The 19,515-nt window shown below is 39.4% G+C and overlaps 2 protein-coding genes across 2 annotated transcripts; one reads left to right on the top strand and one right to left on the bottom strand.

Moving 5' to 3' along the window:
* Nucleotides 1-4,022: 4,022 nt before the first annotated feature.
* ercc3 (excision repair cross-complementation group 3) lies at nt 4,023-16,047 on the bottom strand. The gene is made up of 15 exons (XM_020637974.3): nt 15,882-16,047; nt 15,002-15,201; nt 14,659-14,895; nt 14,481-14,530; nt 14,247-14,382; nt 13,629-13,799; nt 12,601-12,805; nt 11,989-12,303; nt 11,665-11,849; nt 10,622-10,824; nt 10,427-10,523; nt 5,737-5,854; nt 5,510-5,628; nt 5,175-5,324; nt 4,023-5,062 (listed from the first exon to the last, which is right to left on the bottom strand). Exons 1-15 carry the CDS (start codon nt 15,907-15,909, stop codon nt 4,928-4,930), a joined length of 2,349 nt encoding a protein of 782 aa, XP_020493630.1. The 5' UTR covers nt 15,910-16,047; the 3' UTR covers nt 4,023-4,927.
* Nucleotides 16,048-16,810: 763 nt separating this feature from the next.
* gpalpp1 (GPALPP motifs containing 1) lies at nt 16,811-19,502 on the top strand. The gene is made up of 7 exons (XM_020637953.3): nt 16,811-17,028; nt 17,146-17,263; nt 17,342-17,449; nt 17,546-17,810; nt 17,977-18,141; nt 18,233-18,337; nt 18,459-19,502. Exons 1-7 carry the CDS (start codon nt 16,941-16,943, stop codon nt 18,675-18,677), a joined length of 1,068 nt encoding a protein of 355 aa, XP_020493609.2. The 5' UTR covers nt 16,811-16,940; the 3' UTR covers nt 18,678-19,502.
* The last annotated feature ends 13 nt before the right edge of the window (nt 19,503-19,515 follow it).

Below are 19,515 nucleotides of genomic sequence, written 5' to 3'. Positions count from 1 at the left end.
GATCGTGATCTAAGTGTTTGCCTCAATATAAGCACCTTGAGCTCCCTCATTAATTCAGTGGAAGCACAGAGAGAAGGTAAATAATCTGTCAATCAGTTGACCTGATCACTGGTTCACTTGGGGGAAAATGGCAGCTAAATTAGTTCATTCCATTCTTAACAAAGTGGTTTACCCTGTGGCTCAATATGATGTTGGCCTTGGGGTTGTCTTAGAAGTTCTGATAAATAAGCATGTATTCCCGCTGTTCATTTGCCCACAGATGTGAGGCTTAGAGAGCAAAACAGAGTGTTTTGGCGTAAGTGAATAGTTGAATCTTGTCACACCTCACCATTTCAATGAGTCATATAATGGTTTATACAACCAAAGTCTTATAATCTCTGATATATTTTTGTTCACAAAGAAATCATTTGTTCCCTGACCCGATGCTATATCTCTGAGTCAAAGCACATGTGAGACACTAGGCTAAGTTTCTTGTTACTGCAGGACTCACCTCTGCTAATAGGGCTTTTGTAATGCAGCCATTGTTCTGCAGATCCACTCTGTTGGCATAACTTTAGCCCAATTAGGAAGTTGAGGTCCACAGTCTTTCCAAAGTGTTTCCTAACAAGTGAGAGCGAGACCTTCTACCTTTAAATACTTCTGCATACAGATCATCACCCCTCCCCCCACTGGGGCACTCAGACCACAACCTGGTGAGACTGCAGCCCATTTACATACCTATGGTGAAAAAACAACCCCCCACAATCAGGTAAGTGAAGAAGTGGTCTAAGGAGGCCACTGAGGCGCTGCAGGACTGCTTTGACACCTGGGAGGTGCTGTGCAGCCCACATGGGGAGGACATCGACGGCTTGACACACTGTATCACAGATTACATAGACTTCTGTGTTGAGAACACTGTACCCACCAAAAAAATACAGTGTTTCTCCAACAACAAACCCTGGGTGACCCCTGAGCTGAAAACCCTGCTCAAAGAAAAGAGAAGGGTTTTTAGATCTGGAGATAGAGAGGAGCTGAGGAGGGTGCAGAAGGAGCTCAAGAAAGAAATCAAGGAGGGGAAAGCCAGCTACGGGGCAAAGATGGAGGAGCATTTACAACATGACACAGCCATTGTGGGGTGTGTGTCTAAGGGGAGCGAACAGCAGTACAGGCAGGTCATCATGGACTTTGTCGACCGGAGTGAGCTCAACCACCTTCAGCTCAACGCCAGCAAGACAAAGGAGATGGTGATTGACTTCTGCAGACTGCACCGGTGAACATCCAGGGTTTGGACATTGAGATGGTGGAGACCTACAAATACCTGGGTGTTCACCCCAACAATAAACTGGACTGGTCACACAACACAGACGTCCTGTACAAGAAGGGCCAATGTTGACTGCACCTGCTGAGGCGACTGAGGTCCTTTGGAGTGTGCAGGACTCTGCTACGGACTTTTTATGACACTGTGGTGGCGTCTGCACTTTTCCATGCAGTGGTCTGCTGGGGAGGAGGGAGCACAGAGAGAGACAGAAAGAGACTGAACAGACTGGTCAGGAGGGCCAGTTCTGTCTTGGACTATCCTCTGGACTCTGAAGAGGAGGTGGGTGAGAGGAGGATGTTAGTGAAGCTGACATCCATCATGGACAACCCCTCTCACCCCCTACATGACACTGTGGGGGCTCTGAGCAGCTCCTTCAGCAGCAGACTCAGACACCCACCCCGCAAGACAGAGCGCTACCGCAGGTCATTCATCCCATCTGCTGTCAGACTGTTTAATCAGACTCTTTAACAGCATCACCACCTCATGACTCATTTCAATAATGCTACACACTGTGTGTTTTTAATAACAATAACTCTTTCCACAAGTGGAAGTGTAGGTACCATGTAATATTCTATTATTGTATTTTTTTATTTAACTGATGTAAATATGTTTGATTTTTAACTTCTATTTTTACTTTTAATAATTATATTCCTGTTTCCTGTTTTCTTGAGCTGCTGTAACACAAAAATTTCCATGAGATCAATAAAGTTTATCTTTATCTTTATCTTTTCTCCAGAAACTAAACAATTAGACATTTCCTTTAACACTACATTCTTTAAAAGAGACATTTCCAGTCCAGTGAAAACATCAGGAGCAGAGTGATTTCTGCAGATTTTGTTGTTGTTTTTATGTGTAAAATGTAGCCACAGGTGAAAGTCCAATATGAATGTGTTTTTTTTCTTCCTCTGATTCAGTTGCCAGTGAAGTGATCCCATCAGCTGATAAAACAGATTACATGAAACAAATTATTCCACTTTGTGCCAAGTGACTTGGAGATGATCTTTTGTTTCTTGGAATGTTAATTAATAGAATCATTATGGTACATCTACACACAAAGTGCATGTGAGGTTTCTGCTAATATCCTGAGCCAGGCCCTGCTTTAATCTTAATCATTCAGAGAAAACTGGTTTCAGTAATCTGGGTTTAAATGCTTTGTTTTCTAATGAGCTGATGTAGGGAAAAATCAAAGTCAAGTTCAAGGAAAACTTTATCAGCAGTGAATCTGAAATAAACACAAATAACAACACATTTCACAACAAGGGGGGAGGATTTACATTATGCTGTTAATGGGACCAGTGGTACCAGTGGTACCAGGGACAAATGTAATGTGTAATTGCCTGCAGTATTTAAGAAAAAAATAAAATAATCTGATCCAACATTGATAGAATTAACCAATACTCAGATCAGCAGTAGTGTGGAGGGGAGGCACATGACTGATAGAAAAAGAGTGTGCCTCCTACAGGCCATTCAGCATGGTGGCGGAGTGAGTCATTCTAAATGGTACATTTATTTTTGATTGCCATGTTTACCTTAGAGGTATATATGGTTTTCATCTTCGGGTTGCATTTGAAGCGCTGGCTTTAAGAGTAAAGTGAGAGAGCTCAGACAAGTGGACAATGTTCAGAAAACTTCATCAATATTGAATGCCTCACTTTGTTATGCAGTGTTACACTTCTAAAACACTGTATGCAAGACAAAAGAGAAAAAGCTTATTTCCTTACATTATACGGCTGACAAAATAATCACACACTATTAAGACCTACAGCATTTAAGTATAGATGTGAGTTCATTTATTGGTCATATAAGATTCCATTTTAACTACAATAAGACTCACCTCTGCAAATTGGACTTTGGCAGTGTAATCATTAATCTACTTTTGCAGTTCCATCCAGCTGTCCTCATACTGTACATAGCTATGGTCTGATTGGGAACAAGGGACATGGCCCTTTTTCATCCCCTCTGACCAATGTAACAACACACAATTAAGCCTCAGTTTCATCAAAGAAATTGTGTGATTTAAAAATTGTCATGGGCTGTGAAATAGTAAATCATTTAACAGAATAGTTTTTGACAAAGTTGATCATGCTTATATGAAGAAAAGACTGATAAAGGTTGGATTTTAAAAGAAAATGACTTATCAGCCAGATTATAATGAACAGATTGATGCTTTCACTTCTAGATCCCTCAGTGTGTCCAAGGGTGTGCCACAGGGATCAATCCTGGGACCAACATTATTTATTTTATATCAAAAGTTTTGTTCATAATTATCCCAAGATAATTTATGTTTTCTGCAGATATAGCTCTGCATCTGCACCTAGCTATTTGTGAATACAACATTCTTTTAATACTATACAACAGAACTTGTTTCATTTAAAATGTTCCAACTCATGATGTTTTAAAATGAAAATTTTAAATCAATGTGTTGCAAATGATTTAGATCAAAGTACATCTGGATTGAAAAAGTTTGAATTAAATTATATTCATTCTTAATTTTATAAATTGTAAATTGCCATCACTTTTAATCTATTGTAGATTTTTTTGGTCCCAGAGAATGGTTGATAAACGTTGATAAATGTTTAAAAAACACTTTTTTTGTAATGCATCAGTGGATATATTAACTGTAGTTCAAAATACCTTCTAAGGAGATAAACATGTTTTTTAAATATTCTCCTTATGTGTGCTAATAAGCTTTCTCATATGGCTTATAAATAAATAAACACTCAAGTTGTTTTCATTCTTCGGTTTTTAAAGAATCAGACATTTCTTGTACAAAACATATTAAGTTTCAGTAAATTCTAGAAAAAAACATATCTCTTAAGTGAACAAAAATCAATTAAGCTTTCAGGAACAGACCAACATCTGCAGATTTGTGTTTCTTTTTAGTATTTAACCACATTAATAAACATTGGTAAAGTCACAACCTAGAAAATTTTTTTTTTTCTTGATCAGATAGTTATCTATGAAGAGACCATCAACAGCAGATAAGACTTCCATTCACTTAAAAAAGGCTTTAGAGCTGATCTTTACCCTCTTAAAAGGTTAATATCACTGTCTAAATATTCTGGTACGCATCCATTCTCATACCAAACAGACTTTAGTCTCTGAAATACACTGCAAACAGCAAGCCAATGCTTTCAAACGTTATGGAAACTAGATTCATTTTCATAAACATTGCCTAACTATTTTTCAGAACAGGCCATGATTGCTCAGCTTCACCAATGGAACGTGGCACAGCCCAATTTCTCATTCTTATTTTTTTCAAATAGTGGTAAACAGTGGCTGACACTTAGGATGGAGTTTGCAAAGCAGTTAATCAAAAATCTGTGCATGTAAAGCAAGTGCTTGAGAAAGCTGCATGTGATAGCTTCAAAATCGTCAAATAGAGCGGCTCAGTCCTGCTGACATCACTTGCTGTAATCTCAAAACAACCCCTTTATTACCAGTTATCAAGAAGCAGGTACAGTATGTAATCGTTAGCTTCAGTTCATCTCTTTCAGGGTTATCACAAGTCACTGCTCTGTTCTCCAGGACAGCTTAGCCTTCTGTACCTGCTGCTGGTCGCCTGATGTACGTCATTGTGCACCAACTTCTGAGCAAGTCTCTTATTTGCTGTCTTTTACGATAGTGCATTTACTTTCTGAAGCGCTTGAACAGAGGATGAATGCCTTTGCCTAAAGCTGATTTGCTTCCTCGACTTTGATACTCCATGTAAACAGTGTCGTCTGCACCTGACATGGAGCTCATGGTGCCTGTTCGCCTTGAGAACTGTAAAGGACAGAGAGAAAAACTGTGAGAATATTGCTAAACACAACACCTGAAGTGCAAGCATGCACAAGCAATCATATATTTGAGTCCCAAGTACGGCTAAAATCCTCACCTGTGGTCGTGCCCCCAACTCCCCGGCCACAATTTCCTCCTCAGCATCCAGGTCTGAAGCAGCAAGGACCTTCTGAAGCAGCTGCTGTTGGTCATCTCTGGAGGAGAACATTAAGTCCTCTTCCTCCATTCCCGCTAGCTTTGTGATCACCTTTAAAAAAAAAAAGAAGAGGCTTTTAAAACTTTTAGTTTTCAAAACAGGGATAAAAACAAAAACCAACATTGGTTTTGGAAAAATAGTTCAATGAAAAAATGTCTTCGGTATGAACAGGATAAAATAAGTTGTGTAATTTTGTGAGGAGACACAAATACTGTTAAACTGTGTGGGGAACACACCTTAAAGCTGTAGCCCTGGTCCACCAGGAACCTCTGCCTCTTGGTGGAGTAAGCCATCTCCTGGGTGTCCTGGGACACCAGTGAATAGAAGTATGCATTGTACTCCTCTGCTACCATTCCTAAAAGAGCAGACAGTGGCAGTAAAAGTAACTGTATTTGGTCAAAGATGGATGTCAGAACATGGGAATAACAAGCAAACTAAGTTTTGTCTTTGAAGACCGACTCACCTTTCTTGGCTCGTAAGACTCTGCCAAGCCTCTGGGCCTCCTGTCTGCGTGATCCACCGTGGGAGGAGATCTGGATCAGAACGTTTGCTTCTGGCAAGTCAAATGAGGTGTCTCCAACCTGTGGTGGAAGGGGTTTATCATGAATACACATACACAAAATATAGTGGATATGCTTTGCACATTAATTAAAGGTGTTTTAGAGCACTGATGATGACAGGATGGAATGTTTGTTTACTTTCAATGTGGCTACTTTAGTCTCTAAAGCCTGGAAGAAACACCAGGAGGGTTTAGTTCAATAGAACTCTTATTGTCAAGTGTCTACAGCTGTAGCTCAGTTGGTAGAGGTCATGACTAAACTGGAAGGTCGGAGGTTCAATCCCCAGATCCTGCAGCCACATGTCCGATGTGTCCTTGTCAAAGACACTTAACCCGGTGTGTTTGAATATGTATGAATGGGATTAGTAACTTCTGATGGCAACCCCTGTGGACAATGTTTTTTTTTTTTTAAATGAAAAATGTTGTCCTGATTTCTTATAGCTGTGGAAAATGTTTGCCTTATTTGATACCTACCCTGGTGGAGATTTCAAGCATAAACGATTAAGAAATAGTCAACCTTTATGCAGATGTTCACGTTTTTTTTTTGTCAGTCATAAAAAAGGCATTACTATTAATTAATGAAATCAGTTGCAGAACCAATTAAAAACTCCTCACAGGAGCTTTCAAGCACATTTCTACAAAATAAATACTTGACAGGAATCATACAGTAGGTCAATTAGTCACCCCTTTCAGTTCAGCACTTTCTAGATGCTCCTTTTGTAGAAATGATAGCCTCAAATTTATGCAGACAGGTCTTGATCAACTTTTCACATATTAACTCAGGAATTTGTGAACAGTTATTTTTCTTAAACTGCTCGGACTGAGACAGGTTGCGAGGATATCCTCAGTGCCCTTTTCAAGTGCAACCATCAATTCTCACTTAAGTTGAGATACTGTCAGGACTCTCCAGGACATTCACGATGCTGTTCTTTAAGTCAGTCCTGCTTAGCTGTTGCTTTTTGTTTAAGGTCTCTGTCTTGTAGGGAAACAAATATTTATCTAAATGGTATTTGTGTTGCTGAATGCTCCAAGCTTTATGACAAGATTTCCATGTATTTGAAAGCATGCGTTAATCCCTCTATATAAACAAGCGTTCCAAGAAACATTTCAAAGTAGCAGCCACAGAAAATTTAACTCCTTCAGAGCAGTCCTCAGGGCTTTAGTTGGCCTTTTTGGAAGGCCGGCTCTCTCCATTTCCTGATAATTGATTTTACAGAACTAATATACAGTGACCTGATTTTTTTTTTTTAATCCATCCCACCCTGGCATGGTTTTTTGTCTTCATAGTGTAGGTTTTGCTAAAATACTGGCTTACCAGACATTGGACCTTTCAGGTACAGGTATATTTATTATTTAATCAATCAAACTGATCTCAATTTAAACAATAAACTGACTTCTTAAAGCATCTGGCTGCAATAGATTTGAGTAGATTTTTCATAAAAGAAGAAAAAACACAAGACTCTTAAGAGCTGTTTACACATAACTGTACTAACACTGTGACAGTATATATGGTAAGTGGACTTAATGGACTTGAGATTCTCAGGCTGGAACCTCCTAACTGTTCACACCTCAAACTAGCTACATCAGTATCTTCTTTTAAAAAACACATTTTTATCGTAAGGCCTTCTTATAATTCTTGTTTCATCCATGATGTTTTATTTTTTTTACTGTTAACTTTAGCCAACCTTTGTCTCCGTTGTTTCTCTTTTCTCTGTTAATTGGATGATTGCTGCACTGTTGTTTTATTTTTCATGCTTTTTTAAATAGGATTTTATTGTTGTGTATTTGACTGTTGGGGTTTTTCTTTTTTCTGTAAAGCACTTTGTAACGTTGGTTTTGATAAATGCTTTATAAATAAACTTTATTATTATTATTATTATATTAAGATTGTTTAGCGTTTTTCTAGTCTTCTGACAACTCCAAGCACTTTTACACCAAATGTCACACCTACTAGGGCTGGCTATTTCCCACAACCCCACATAATGATACGTATCACGATACAGAGGCCGTGATACGATACATATCGTGATATAACTTATGGATAATGACCATGTCCTACACAGAATTCACTACAACAGCTGTTCTTTTTTTTTGTTGAGAATAATGCATATTAAAGGAGCCTACAACTTAAAACACTTCAATTCAGGTCCTCAGAGATCCTAGAAATAAATTAAAATATTTTAATCCCAGAGCTAGGGTGTCTTGTGAACAGCCCCATAGGTCAACATTCTTTAAAACTGACAGTTTTGCAGCAGTATCTATTCTCTAACATCTGCATCGATACATGTATTTGCAAGGAGCACATGATGATATATTGACATATGGATTTTTTTTGAGCACAGCCCTAACACCTACCCATCCAACCCATTCACACACTGATGGCAGAGGTTTCTATGTAAAGTGACCATCAGGGGTAACTAATCCCATTCATTCACATTCATACACGCCGGGTTAAATGTCTTACCCAAGGACACATCGGACATCTAGCTACAGGAGCTGGGGATCAAACCCCCGAACTTCCAGTTGAGAGGCGACCGACTCTACCAACTGAGCCACAGCCGCCCCAGAGTATGCTCTCACTGTTTTTAAGGCAAAAATTGTCTGATTTTTTCTTGCAAGAAATATGAACCTTTGGGATAGTGATGATTGGAAACAATCGTATTTGAAACAATTTCAATACGAGCACAGATGAGGTCAAACTGCTCCAGCATGACCCTGATTAAGGCCACGAGCCGAAACGTGTCGGTCTAAATTGTTAATACAGTTGATCTTCTTACTACAAGTGTTGCTGGAGCATTTTGACCTCTTCTAAACTTTTCACTCTTCAAGCATCTTGTCAGTTGGTGAAGTTTGTGCCAGAAAATCCTCTTTTTCTCCAATACGAGCACAGAAACCAGGGAACATACTTCATAATATACAATGTATATAGACACACTAAATTCAGCTGAGGTCTCTGTACACAAGACTCTGGCACGGCCTTAGTTATTATGATTGTTCTCAGTAAACTGATTTGAGTAATCTGAGTTTATAGGATTTGCATCAGACCGGTCTGAATGTGAGAAAGAAGCATAAGATAAGCTTATTGTAATCAAATTGTTTGCTCAACGTTGCTGTAAATGAGAAAGAGTTAGCTAGAAGCATTAGCTATGACATCATAGCTAATGCTTCTCAGTATTCAGGCTTTTACAGTGGTTTTTCATTTTCAGGTGAAATTTAACATTTACGCTAAAACAGAGAGAAATTTGAAAATACATTGTGCTCGTCAAAGCAGCCACAGCAAAACATCACAGAAGTCTTTTAAAACTGTACAGAGAAGATGAGGGAGCAAAGAGTGTGTGCACTCAGATGGGGCCTCTGATCTCTTCATTATCCATTGATTTATAATAAGACAGCGCAAACAGACACTGTCCTTTCATATCAATCAATCAATCATTATTTGTATAGCGCCAATTCACAACAGGTGTTATCTCGAGGCGCTTTACAAAAGAGCAGGTAAACGACCATACTCATTGTTAAAGAAAATTGGACAGGGGAATATGGGATAATATGCAGGAAGGATTTCTCCTTTGTATTCCTCAAGGTTCCTGTTGTCCACACTTCCTTGCCGCTGATGTGGAGGTCGGAGCAGGCCGTGCATAAACGAGGACGGTGTTGGTTGTGGGGACGACACAGTCCGATATGAGAGATAGCCTAGCTTTAACCCACTTTTGACCTGTCCATAGGAGCAGAGACTCCAGTCTGCAGTGCAGTTTACACACTTCACTGATAAACTGAGTTACATTGGGCGTCAATATGAAGTGATCTTTTTGTTTTTTTGCCTCTGCTTCTACCCATATAAGCACACTTACTCTCTCCCTCAGTCAAGGAGTCAGTGACATAAAAACTACTAAATGAATAATCCATCAAACCTAGAACAGAACAGCTCCAGTAATAATTAAACTGATAAACATCAGCTATCACTGATGCCCTGTGTGACAGGTTGATTATTGTCCTCACGTCTTTGATTATTTCCTGTTGAAAAATTCTCAAAAACACCTTTTTCTCACAGTAATCGTGAGCACTGGGAAAGCTGCTGGTTACACAACACTCTGCAAAAGTTTTAGAAACTATTTATCGGTCGATTACAATTAGCTCACAAAAACCTTCCACATGAAAAGTTATTCAACCACCTTTATGTAAATAGAAAAAGCGGGAAACATATGTTTAAATGTTGTGTGCTGATGGTTGTCATAGTAACTGATTTTAGAGCATTGATACTCAACCTGTGTGGCTCATTTGGGACTATTTGTGGCTCTTTTAGGAAAGAAAGAGAAAGAGGATTTTTGATTGTAGAAATTGCAGAAATATTTTTTGGTCAATGTGGTTCTTAAGTCTAATAAGGCTGAGTACCACCGTTTTAGAGGCTGCTACAGCAGCATCAGCACCCTCATTTCCTGTGTCCATGTCTTTGCATCCATTTAAACACACACGCAGAGAGGAGGCAAATGAATGATGATGAACTGATGTGCCCCCTACTGGTAACATGTTGCAGCTGAATGAGTTCAGTCCAAGCTATAAACATCAAAGTAATTACAGTACACATGGATTGCTTTACCTTGGAGATGAAAATGGTGTTGATCTTGGGGTTGTGTTTGAAGTTCTGTAAGATCTGCATGCGTTCACCTTGTGAGGTTGGCCCATAGATATAAGGCCTGGAGAGGGAAGTTAGGAAGCAGAATGAAAGACCTAAATCTTAACGGAAAATAAATAAAAAAAACTCAAAGTGCCACTCTTTTTGTAAACAACTTACTTGTTGAGGCGAATGGCGTATTCCTTCAAGGCAAACACATTGTCAGCAAAGACAATAATCTTGTCATTGCGCCGCTCGTGGAAGCGAATGAGAAACTGGCAAGCACGGAACTTGTTGGGGTTCATCGTGTAAAAAAGGATGCGCTTCTTTGTCTTTATGGCCACATACTCTCTGTAAAACTCTGGAGACATCGGGCACCACACCTGAATCACAGACAAGGGAACACTGATCAGATCAAAGAGGAACAGGCTCACTTGGTAATGTAGTTATGTTAAAGTTGCTATAAAACAAGAAAAGGAAAATGTACTTTTTGACACTGATATACAATCAAAAAAGTTTAAGCTTTGAAAAATGTCTGACTTGAATGACCTAAGACAACACCTAAAAAAATACAACAAATCTGAACAGAGAAACCATTAAACAAAGCTCTCTCTTTTCTGAAGTGATGGTGTTTGTTTCCCCTCTCCATTTACTGAAACTCCCACCAGGATCAGCCAGTAGTCCTTGTCCCATCTGCAACTGGAGCAAAACGCTGTAGCCAGGCTCCAGACTGGTTCCAGGAAGACGGATCATACAGTCACATTCTAGCCACTCTGGACTGGCTCCCAATACACTTAACACGATTACACTCCTGAACAGTCTGGTCCCGTCCAACACAACTGACCTCCTCAGTCCTGACACAAACTACATGCCCCTTAGATCATCTGATACAGGCCTCTGAGCAGCCTTTCACTCAAATCTGAAACTTAGAGCTGAGTGCCAGGAGCAAAAAAAATAAAATTGGGACAGCCTTCCTTCCTTCCAGAACTGCCTCTATTTCAAGACTCCAAACTGACTTTTGAATGGAAGCGTTTTTCTAGCCTTGAATAGACTTGTTTTTCCTCATTTTCTGTTTTTTGCCTTATTCTTTATTATTGCTTTGTTTCCTATTTAATGTTCTTTTATGCATTGTACTGCACTTTAGTCAACTACATCGGGTCTTAATCAGCATTATAAATCAACTTGACTTCTCTTATTTTCTATTATAATACGGCGAGACTCACCTCTGCACACTGCACTTTGGCAATGTAGCCGTTGTTTTGCAGCTCCATCCAGTTGGCCTCGAATAACTTTGGTCCAATGAGGAAGTTGAGGTCCACAATCTTGTCATCTTCTCTGACCAGTGTGGCAGTGAGCCCCAGTTTGCAGTGGGCTTGGACAATGGTCAGTACACGGCGAAACATCCTGGCTATAGAGAAAGCAGAGAATTATCATGTTAAAATCTGATTGTTGTCTGGCATCTAAATGTGACTGAAAAAACCCATAGGAGTAAAAACAGTAACATTGAAAGGGGAAGTTAAGTTGTCTGATGTGTTGAAGCGGCTCACCAGGGATAGTGTGCACCTCATCCAGGATAATGAGTCCCCACTCCTGGCTCCTCATCCACTCCATGACCCTCTCTGCCTCCCAGGAGCGTTTGGTGGTGTGACCCAGCATGGAGTAGGTGCTGATGGCCACTGAGCAGCCGATGGGCTTGTCTTTGGCGTCCGAGGTGAAGCGACAGATCTGAGAGTCATCGATCGTGGACCACATCTTGAACTGAGCCTTCCACTGCTCAACTGACACTGAGGAGTTACCTAACACCAGGCAGCGCTTACGAACCGTGCACGCTGCTGTCACACCCACCAGAGACTTTCCCGCTCCTGGAAAAGGAAAGACACACAAATTGAGACATACCCTCTTGTGTCATACAAGAAATGCAACTAAAAATATCAATAATGGGGAAAAGCAGTTTGGGACTTAGGGTTAATGAGGCTGAAAAATGTGTTTCTCTGGTTTCAAATGGAATATGCTTATATTTGCTTAGCACTTAATATCCCACATCGTTTACATTTTATTTTGAAGGCGCTACAATTTTGACATTTCAAGATTGTTTCGGTTTTTTTTTGTACAAAATTCTTTCTGTTTAGTCACTCCATGTTCCAAAGCAGCTGTCTCACCGCAGGGCAGCACGATGACCCCAGAGCGAGCGCGTCCATTTCCAAACACCTTGCGCAGGCTCTTTTCCTGGTAGGGCCGCAGCACAGCGGTGGGCTTGAGGTCTATGTTGATGTCTGGGTTGACCGTGTCATTGCGAAAGTCGTACTCTGCCAGGAGGGGGTACTCCAGCTGAATACATCGCTTCTGCAACTCCTCAATCATCTCCTGCACCAGACGAGAGAAGAATAAGACAGCTTTGAGTGGAAGAAGAAACATGTTGAAAAGCTTAAAGGTCGATTTGAAACAAATCCATAGACCCTTAAAGACAGCATTTTGATATAGTGATCAAAAGTGCTTTTTTTTAATTATGAACCATTCAGTCAATACAAATTGTGCATAGTCACATATACACTGCTTATTGTTTAACAACATACCAGAATTATTATTTTTTTTTAAGTTTCCATCTTCCACGCCCAGTTTTCAAGCAAACTTAAAAATGTTGGAGATTTATTGAAGACCTTAACAACTAGAAATCCTCACTATATCCACAGCAGAACAAGCAAACATTTACATACGTTTTGAGGAGTCGATCATCATCAATTATCAAACAAAAGTGCCAAACAGTCTCTGGTTCCAGGTTCATAGATACTATAATATTCAGCTTTTCTCTAATTCATTGTAAACTGAATAACTTCCATGCTTTCGGTTGCTGATGTGACAAAATAACCAGGCTGAAGAAGTCCCCAATGCCTTCTGGTGAATTTATTAAAACAAGTGTTTCACCACTGTTTGAGTCATTTGCGATCATCTAAATAATTTATCATTCATCATCTTGAAAGGTCAAATTACTCATGACAAAAAAAGTTAGTTACAGCTTCAGGCAATTACATTTAAAATCACAATTAGGTGGATAACAATAGGACAATCTCAAATAAGACAGAAAACCATATAGCAGTCTAAGCTTGAATACTGTTGTCAGCAGAAATATTACGGTAAGTATGCAGAGGCAAAACAAACAAGCAACTAGAGGTGAAATCAGAAAGGGTACCTGGCGAATCTCAAAGGACACAGTCTGAGTCTCTTCCTCCTCCTCTTCTTCTTTATCCATCTGCTCGTAGTAGCTGTAGATGTCCTCGGGGACCTGCTGGGTTGCAGTCTGTCCATCAGCAGGCTGCTCTGAGGTGGAAGTACTTCCTTTATCCTGAACAGACTTGGAGATCTGTCAGAAGAAGAAGACGAAGCAGAGGGACGTAACAAAAACAGTTACAACTCATGTTGGGCGTCTTCAGGGTTAATTTACAAAATTTTCTGTTTTATTGCTTTTCAATTAGATAGTAGTTTTATTTTCAATTTACGATTTAGAAAAAAAAATAGGTAACAGGCCTAATATGCCTGTTTAGTTTGCGGCACATCAATATTGTTTTTTGAATGAGTGCATAGACCGGCTTGAGTTTAACAATCACAGTTGTGCTGCCATCTAGCAGCAGCTGCATAATCTGTGCTGATTTATTTCAAAAGACCTCCTCTAGTTGAAATTCTTTTTGCACTTTGTTACTTCACCAAACATGCGTCGTAAACACAGATTTAGAATTCAAGCGATAGTTATTATTCTTTGGTATGTTGGTGTGCAAGTTGAAAAAAAATAAATAAATGGTGGACAGCGTACTGCAGACTTGCTGTGAATGACTTCAGTAATAAGCTCTGTATCCGCTCCGTCTGCGGTGCGGAGGCGACATTCCCGGATCACATTGTCCTGCAGGAGGCGCTGGATCACTTCAGGGAAGGCACTCTCAACAAAATACCTGTGGGTATAAGGGCAGCAAGCACACTTTAAGAGGAGGTCTGGAGGATGGTTCAGGATGATGCAAGATGGAATGAATGGTTGCAGAAATGACTTTACCTATTGTGCTTCAGCACCAGCTTGACTTTGCCATAGCTCACTGTGCAGAGCTGAAAAGGGAGAGAGATTGAATTCAGATATTGCACATGACTTCCAAAATAATTAATTTGGAAAATGCCGCACACATTGTCCCCTCCACCTTCTTCACTCAGAAAACCCGTTCGTCTCTAATTCAGACCTTAATGAACTGCACGATTCCGTCAGGTACGGACGTCTTGCTGAGTTTCTGCAGGTACTCCACAATATCAGAGGTCTGCAGCCCCACGCTGACAGCTGCGTACAGGGAGTAGGCTGTCAGCTTGTACTCATGGACATGATTAGGCCTGCACACTGGCTCTGCGATGGCCACCAAGAAATCCTGAGCATACTTGTACACTGGTGAGAAGGCTTCCAGAAAGATGTGTCCATCCGGAGCCTGAACAAGAGAGAAACAAAGAGAGAAATGTATGAGGATGAGAAGGAAGACATTCCTTACAATACTGTGTAAGATGGAGAGGATCAGTAATCCAGACATGTCTTACCACCCAGAGGGGGCGAGAAGAGTGATCATTCTTCAGCATCATCTGAGCACGGTAGTCTTTGGCTCCATACTCATCCAGCCTGGTACTGGACTCATCCACTTGCTTGCCTGCAGCAGCAGGTATGGCCTCCTGAGACTCACCGCCTGCAACCTCTTCTTCATCTTCTTCTTCGTCATACGCACGCTTTTTGGACCTCTTGTCTGCAGCCACAACAGTGTGAGTTAGGAACATGTTCTCAGGGACATAGAAATACACTCCTCGCAATATCATGACATGATTATTCTTTCCGCGTCCACAGATGTGCTTGGCTTTACAAGTGTGAAAGAAGATCGTCATCACAATGCCAAGGATGGATCCATTATCAAACATCACAGGACAAATGTGCCAGTGTGTGTGTGTCTTAAAGACGCAGTTAGGTCAAGAAGTGAATTAGTTACCCGATTCCTACTGAATTAAGTATCATTTAAGGCAGTATTACTCTTCAAGGTTATGAGTAAGACCCATATCTAGCCTCATTTTGTGTCTTCCTCTCGTTTGGTAATAGTGTTAAAATGAGAAGGCAGGGAGTATGACTTGACATGAATGATAATTACAGAGATATACAAGGATTTGAGTAGTGGGAAATAAGACCAAGACCTTCCATCCTCCTGGACAAAACTAAACTAAACTGTGTGACTACACCTGCTTGTTAATGTAACACAGTGAACAATAAAAAGAGACGATCATATTAGTAATATACTATAACTACTGAGGGGGATCATCGGTACACTTCAGGGACATTTGGGTTTCATATCCATCCCTGCCTCATTGTCCTCACTTCTTCCTTTGCCACTGATAAAGCTAACTGTGGCTAGATTATAACTGTACATTAACAACTCACCCCGATCTCCTTTATCCTTTTTACCCATTTTACGACTTCTTTAAAAGTTAATATCTTTCAAAAGATGTCAGACATATCTTCAAACTCTGCCTCACGCCCTCCTTGTGGTCCTCACAGACCAGACTGTGTAGCACGATACAAAAGTTGCTACGCCAGAAGACCTACGTCTAGTAAAATATAAGATAATGACGTAACACTTCCGGTAACAGCCTTCAAAGTAAATGTTTGAGAAAAAAAAATAGTTTCCGAATCTATTTTTCTACTCAGCAACCATAAAAAAAAAACTGAGTAACATATTACTTTTTATGTTGCATATTATTTTTTTAGAAAATCGGAAGAAATAATGGAATTTTTAAATGAAGCTTAATATTCAGAAAATGTCTGAGCCAGTTATAAAGGATTTCTCACATTGGAAAAGTCACACTTCTAAAGTATCCAAATATATTGTCACAAAAACACATGATAATATATTATACGATTAAACAAACAAAAAACAAACAAATATATGATACGATTAAACAAACAAATATATGATACAATTAAACAAACAAAAAACAAACAAATATATGATACGATTAAACAAACAAAAAACAAACAAATATATTATACGATTAAACAAACAAATATATTATACGATTAAACAAACAAAAAACAAACAAATATATTATACGATTAAACAAACAAAAAACAAACAAATATATGATACGATAAAACAAACAAAAAACAAACAAATATATTATACGATTAAACCATAGGATTAAACAAACAAACAAAAAAAAGCACAAAAATGTAAGATACAATTATACAATTATTTTTCTAACAAATATAACGTGAGAACTTTATAGTTACTTTATTGTTGCAGTTCAATAGCACACTTCCGGTTTCAGTGCTGCTATCTTTTGGAAACTTGGCAAAAAAACCCATCGGGGACTCGATGTTTACTTCCTGTGTAAAAGGTCAAATTCGTTCTTCGAAGCACCTCTGGTTTTCCCAGCTAAAAAAAAAAAAAGAAATGTTTTGAAACTACGTGACTAATTAAGAGAGAGAGATTTAAAAAAAATGTCGTCTGATAAAGTAATCGGACCTCCCTTACCCCCTATGTTCAGAAAGGAGGAGAGCGATGAAGACTCAGACTCTGAAGATGGATGTAAGTCAGACAAATTATCTTTTGTTAAGAGGTTAGAGTCGAACAATGATTAAAAGCCCTGGATATTCGCGTCAAGTTTCTTCCCTCATGGTAGTTTATGTGTTTTTATTGTGTTAGTCTCTGGCCCTGCTTTACCTCCCGGGTACAAACGAGGAGGACCGTCGAGCTCATCGGACGACAGTGAACAGGAAGTGTCGTTCAAAAGAGCCAAAACAAAACACACAGCTGCAGAAGAGTAGGTTCAGTAGTGAACTATGAGGTTTAAAAACAACCTTCACAACCAGCAAGACAGTAACTTTTGCTTTTTGAACAGGGTGGAGAAGACAAATTCACAAGAAGATGATGATGATGATGATGATGATGGTTTCTTTGGACCAGCCCTGCCACCAGGGTTTAAGAAACAACAGAGTTCACCAGAAAGGTTGACACATGAGTTCTTACATTTAAATGTGTACATGAAATGCTCACAGTCACAATATTTTGTTATGAAAACTATAACTTTGTTGTGTTCCCTCAGGCCACCTGTGCTGGGACCCGCTTTACCTCCTGGGTTTCGCAGAGCAGCATACGAGGACGACGATGATGATGATGATGATGATGATGATAACAACAGTGAGGGCGGAGGGCCGGCACTTCCACCAGGCTACAGGGCTGAGTCCTCCAGCAGCGAAGGAGAGGATGATGTGATTGGACCCATGCCATCCAAAGGAGATATTCAAGACTCTGTGGCACTGGATTTTGAGCGGAGAGCAAAAAGGATGAAGGACAAGCTCACAGGAGAAGTGAGTTTTATTTGTTTCCCCCGAAGTCTCATCCATTTCACTGATTACAGACTGAAATCTTAACAGGGAGAAAATAATCGCATAAAAAGCAAAAAAACATCTTCAATCTTTTAATTGAATTTGAAGACATTGTAAAGTTTGTGTTATTGTTTTTATGTTTAATTAGGAGACCCCCGAGGTTCTGGCTAGAGAAACATGGATGACAGAGCTCCCACCAGAACTGCAGCACATTGGCTTGGGGGCTCGAACCTTCAAGAAGAAGTCGGGTCCAGAGAACAAAGATCGCTCCATTTGGACAGATACGCCAGAAGACCGGGAGCGTAAGATCAGGGTAGTTAATTCTTTTAATAAACGTTTCTTTTTCCTCACCAAGTTTTTCTTTTTTCAGATCAATTATTGATTTTTTTTCTTGACCCCGAAAGGAACGCCTTGAACGAAAGCAGAAGGGTGAAGAAGAAGTTGATGAAAAAGTTCCAAAACTCTCCAGGAAGGACTTGGAAATGGCAGATAAAGTTTCTAAATATAATGTGAGTTGTGGTACCTCATTGTTCTTGTTTCCTAAATGTCCACACACATAAGTCATGGCAGATATAATAAAGACTACTAAAAGGTAGCACACTCAACTCAATCCCCATTTCTTGTTGTCAGGAAACTAAACGTGCTGAGTCTCTGATGACTTTGCACACCAAAACAATGAAGGAAAAAGCGAAGGAGAAGGCTGACATACCGGTGGAGAGGAAGCCATTCGATAGGGATGCAGACCTGCAGGTGAATCGCTTTGATGATGCGCAGAAGGAGCGCCTCCTTAAGAAATCTCAGGAACTTAACACGCGTTTCTCCCACAGCAAAGATCGAATGTTCTTGTGATGAACTCTCAAAATGTTAAAAGCCTTTTTTGAATAGGTTGCTACCGTCTAAATTGGTGACAACTTCTTACATGGTTTGTACAATATGGACTTTGTTTATGGATAGTCTTGTGTTACACATATGTAAGTTTAACTTTATGCTAAGTAGGAAGTAAACAAAACTAGACTAGGTAGACTAAGAAGGCAAAATAGAAATGTGGCCAACTTGGATTTTACAGAAGAAGCTGCATATTTTATACAACAGATATGGGGAAGAATACACAATATTTTCTTTTTTGCTGAACAGTTGAGCATATCTTTTGAGTTTTAGATTATCATATGTTAAATTTAGCTTGGTTAATATTTCATTTTATCGGACTGAAGTCTTAATTTACAGTATAAATAATTCAGGGATTAATCAATGTTTGATATTGTTTAAATCATAGACAAAACTGCCATTCATTACACATAACAATCCCCCTACAGAAGTACATTATAGGGGATAAGCAATGTCGTCCAAGTGTTTATGCAATCAAAAAGGATATAGGAATGTACATACTTTAATGCTTGCTTGATCAAAGCTGCATTAAAGTATCTCTCCTTTTACAAAATAAGTTTTGTTAATGTTTTAGTGTCCTGTCAAAATTCAGACTCTAGTTATTTTACATTCATCCCTTTCGTTAATTCAATTTTATTTGGCCCACAGGATTAAATAAAACTTCCAAAACGTTTGTACGCATTGCTTTAAAATGTATATGTATGCAGTATTCATAGCATCATGTTTCATGTGTTGAATTATTATGTTCCTATTTCTTTGACTTTGATTAAAAATTCATTTTTAAACCTTCTTGTTTTACATT

The sequence above is a fragment of the Labrus bergylta genome, chromosome 3 (genome assembly GCF_963930695.1).
Source record: "Labrus bergylta chromosome 3, fLabBer1.1, whole genome shotgun sequence".
NCBI classification, from domain to species: domain Eukaryota; kingdom Metazoa; phylum Chordata; class Actinopteri; order Labriformes; family Labridae; genus Labrus; species Labrus bergylta.
Note: the sequence above shows the minus strand (reverse complement) of the source record. Positions and strands in the feature narration are given on the sequence as shown.

Bases quoted from the DNA above. Each gene is read 5' to 3' on its own strand.
- ercc3 (XM_020637974.3), bottom strand. From the start codon at position 15,909: ATGGGTAAAAAGGATAAAGGAGATCGGG. The intron at 15,202-15,881 runs GTGAGTTGTTAA...TTGTGGCTGCAG, and splicing joins AAAGGATAAAGGAGATCGGG to ACAAGAGGTCCAAAAAGCGT. The intron at 10,825-11,664 runs GTGAGTCTCGCC...TCTGTGATTCAG, and splicing joins CCAAAGTGCAGTGTGCAGAG to GTGTGGTGCCCGATGTCTCC.
- gpalpp1 (XM_020637953.3), top strand. From the start codon at position 16,941: ATGTCGTCTGATAAAGTAATCGGACCTCCCTTACCCCCTATGTTCAGA. The intron at 17,450-17,545 runs GTTGACACATGA...GTGTTCCCTCAG, and splicing joins CAACAGAGTTCACCAGAAAG to GCCACCTGTGCTGGGACCCG. The intron at 18,338-18,458 runs GTGAGTTGTGGT...TCTTGTTGTCAG, and splicing joins ATAAAGTTTCTAAATATAAT to GAAACTAAACGTGCTGAGTC.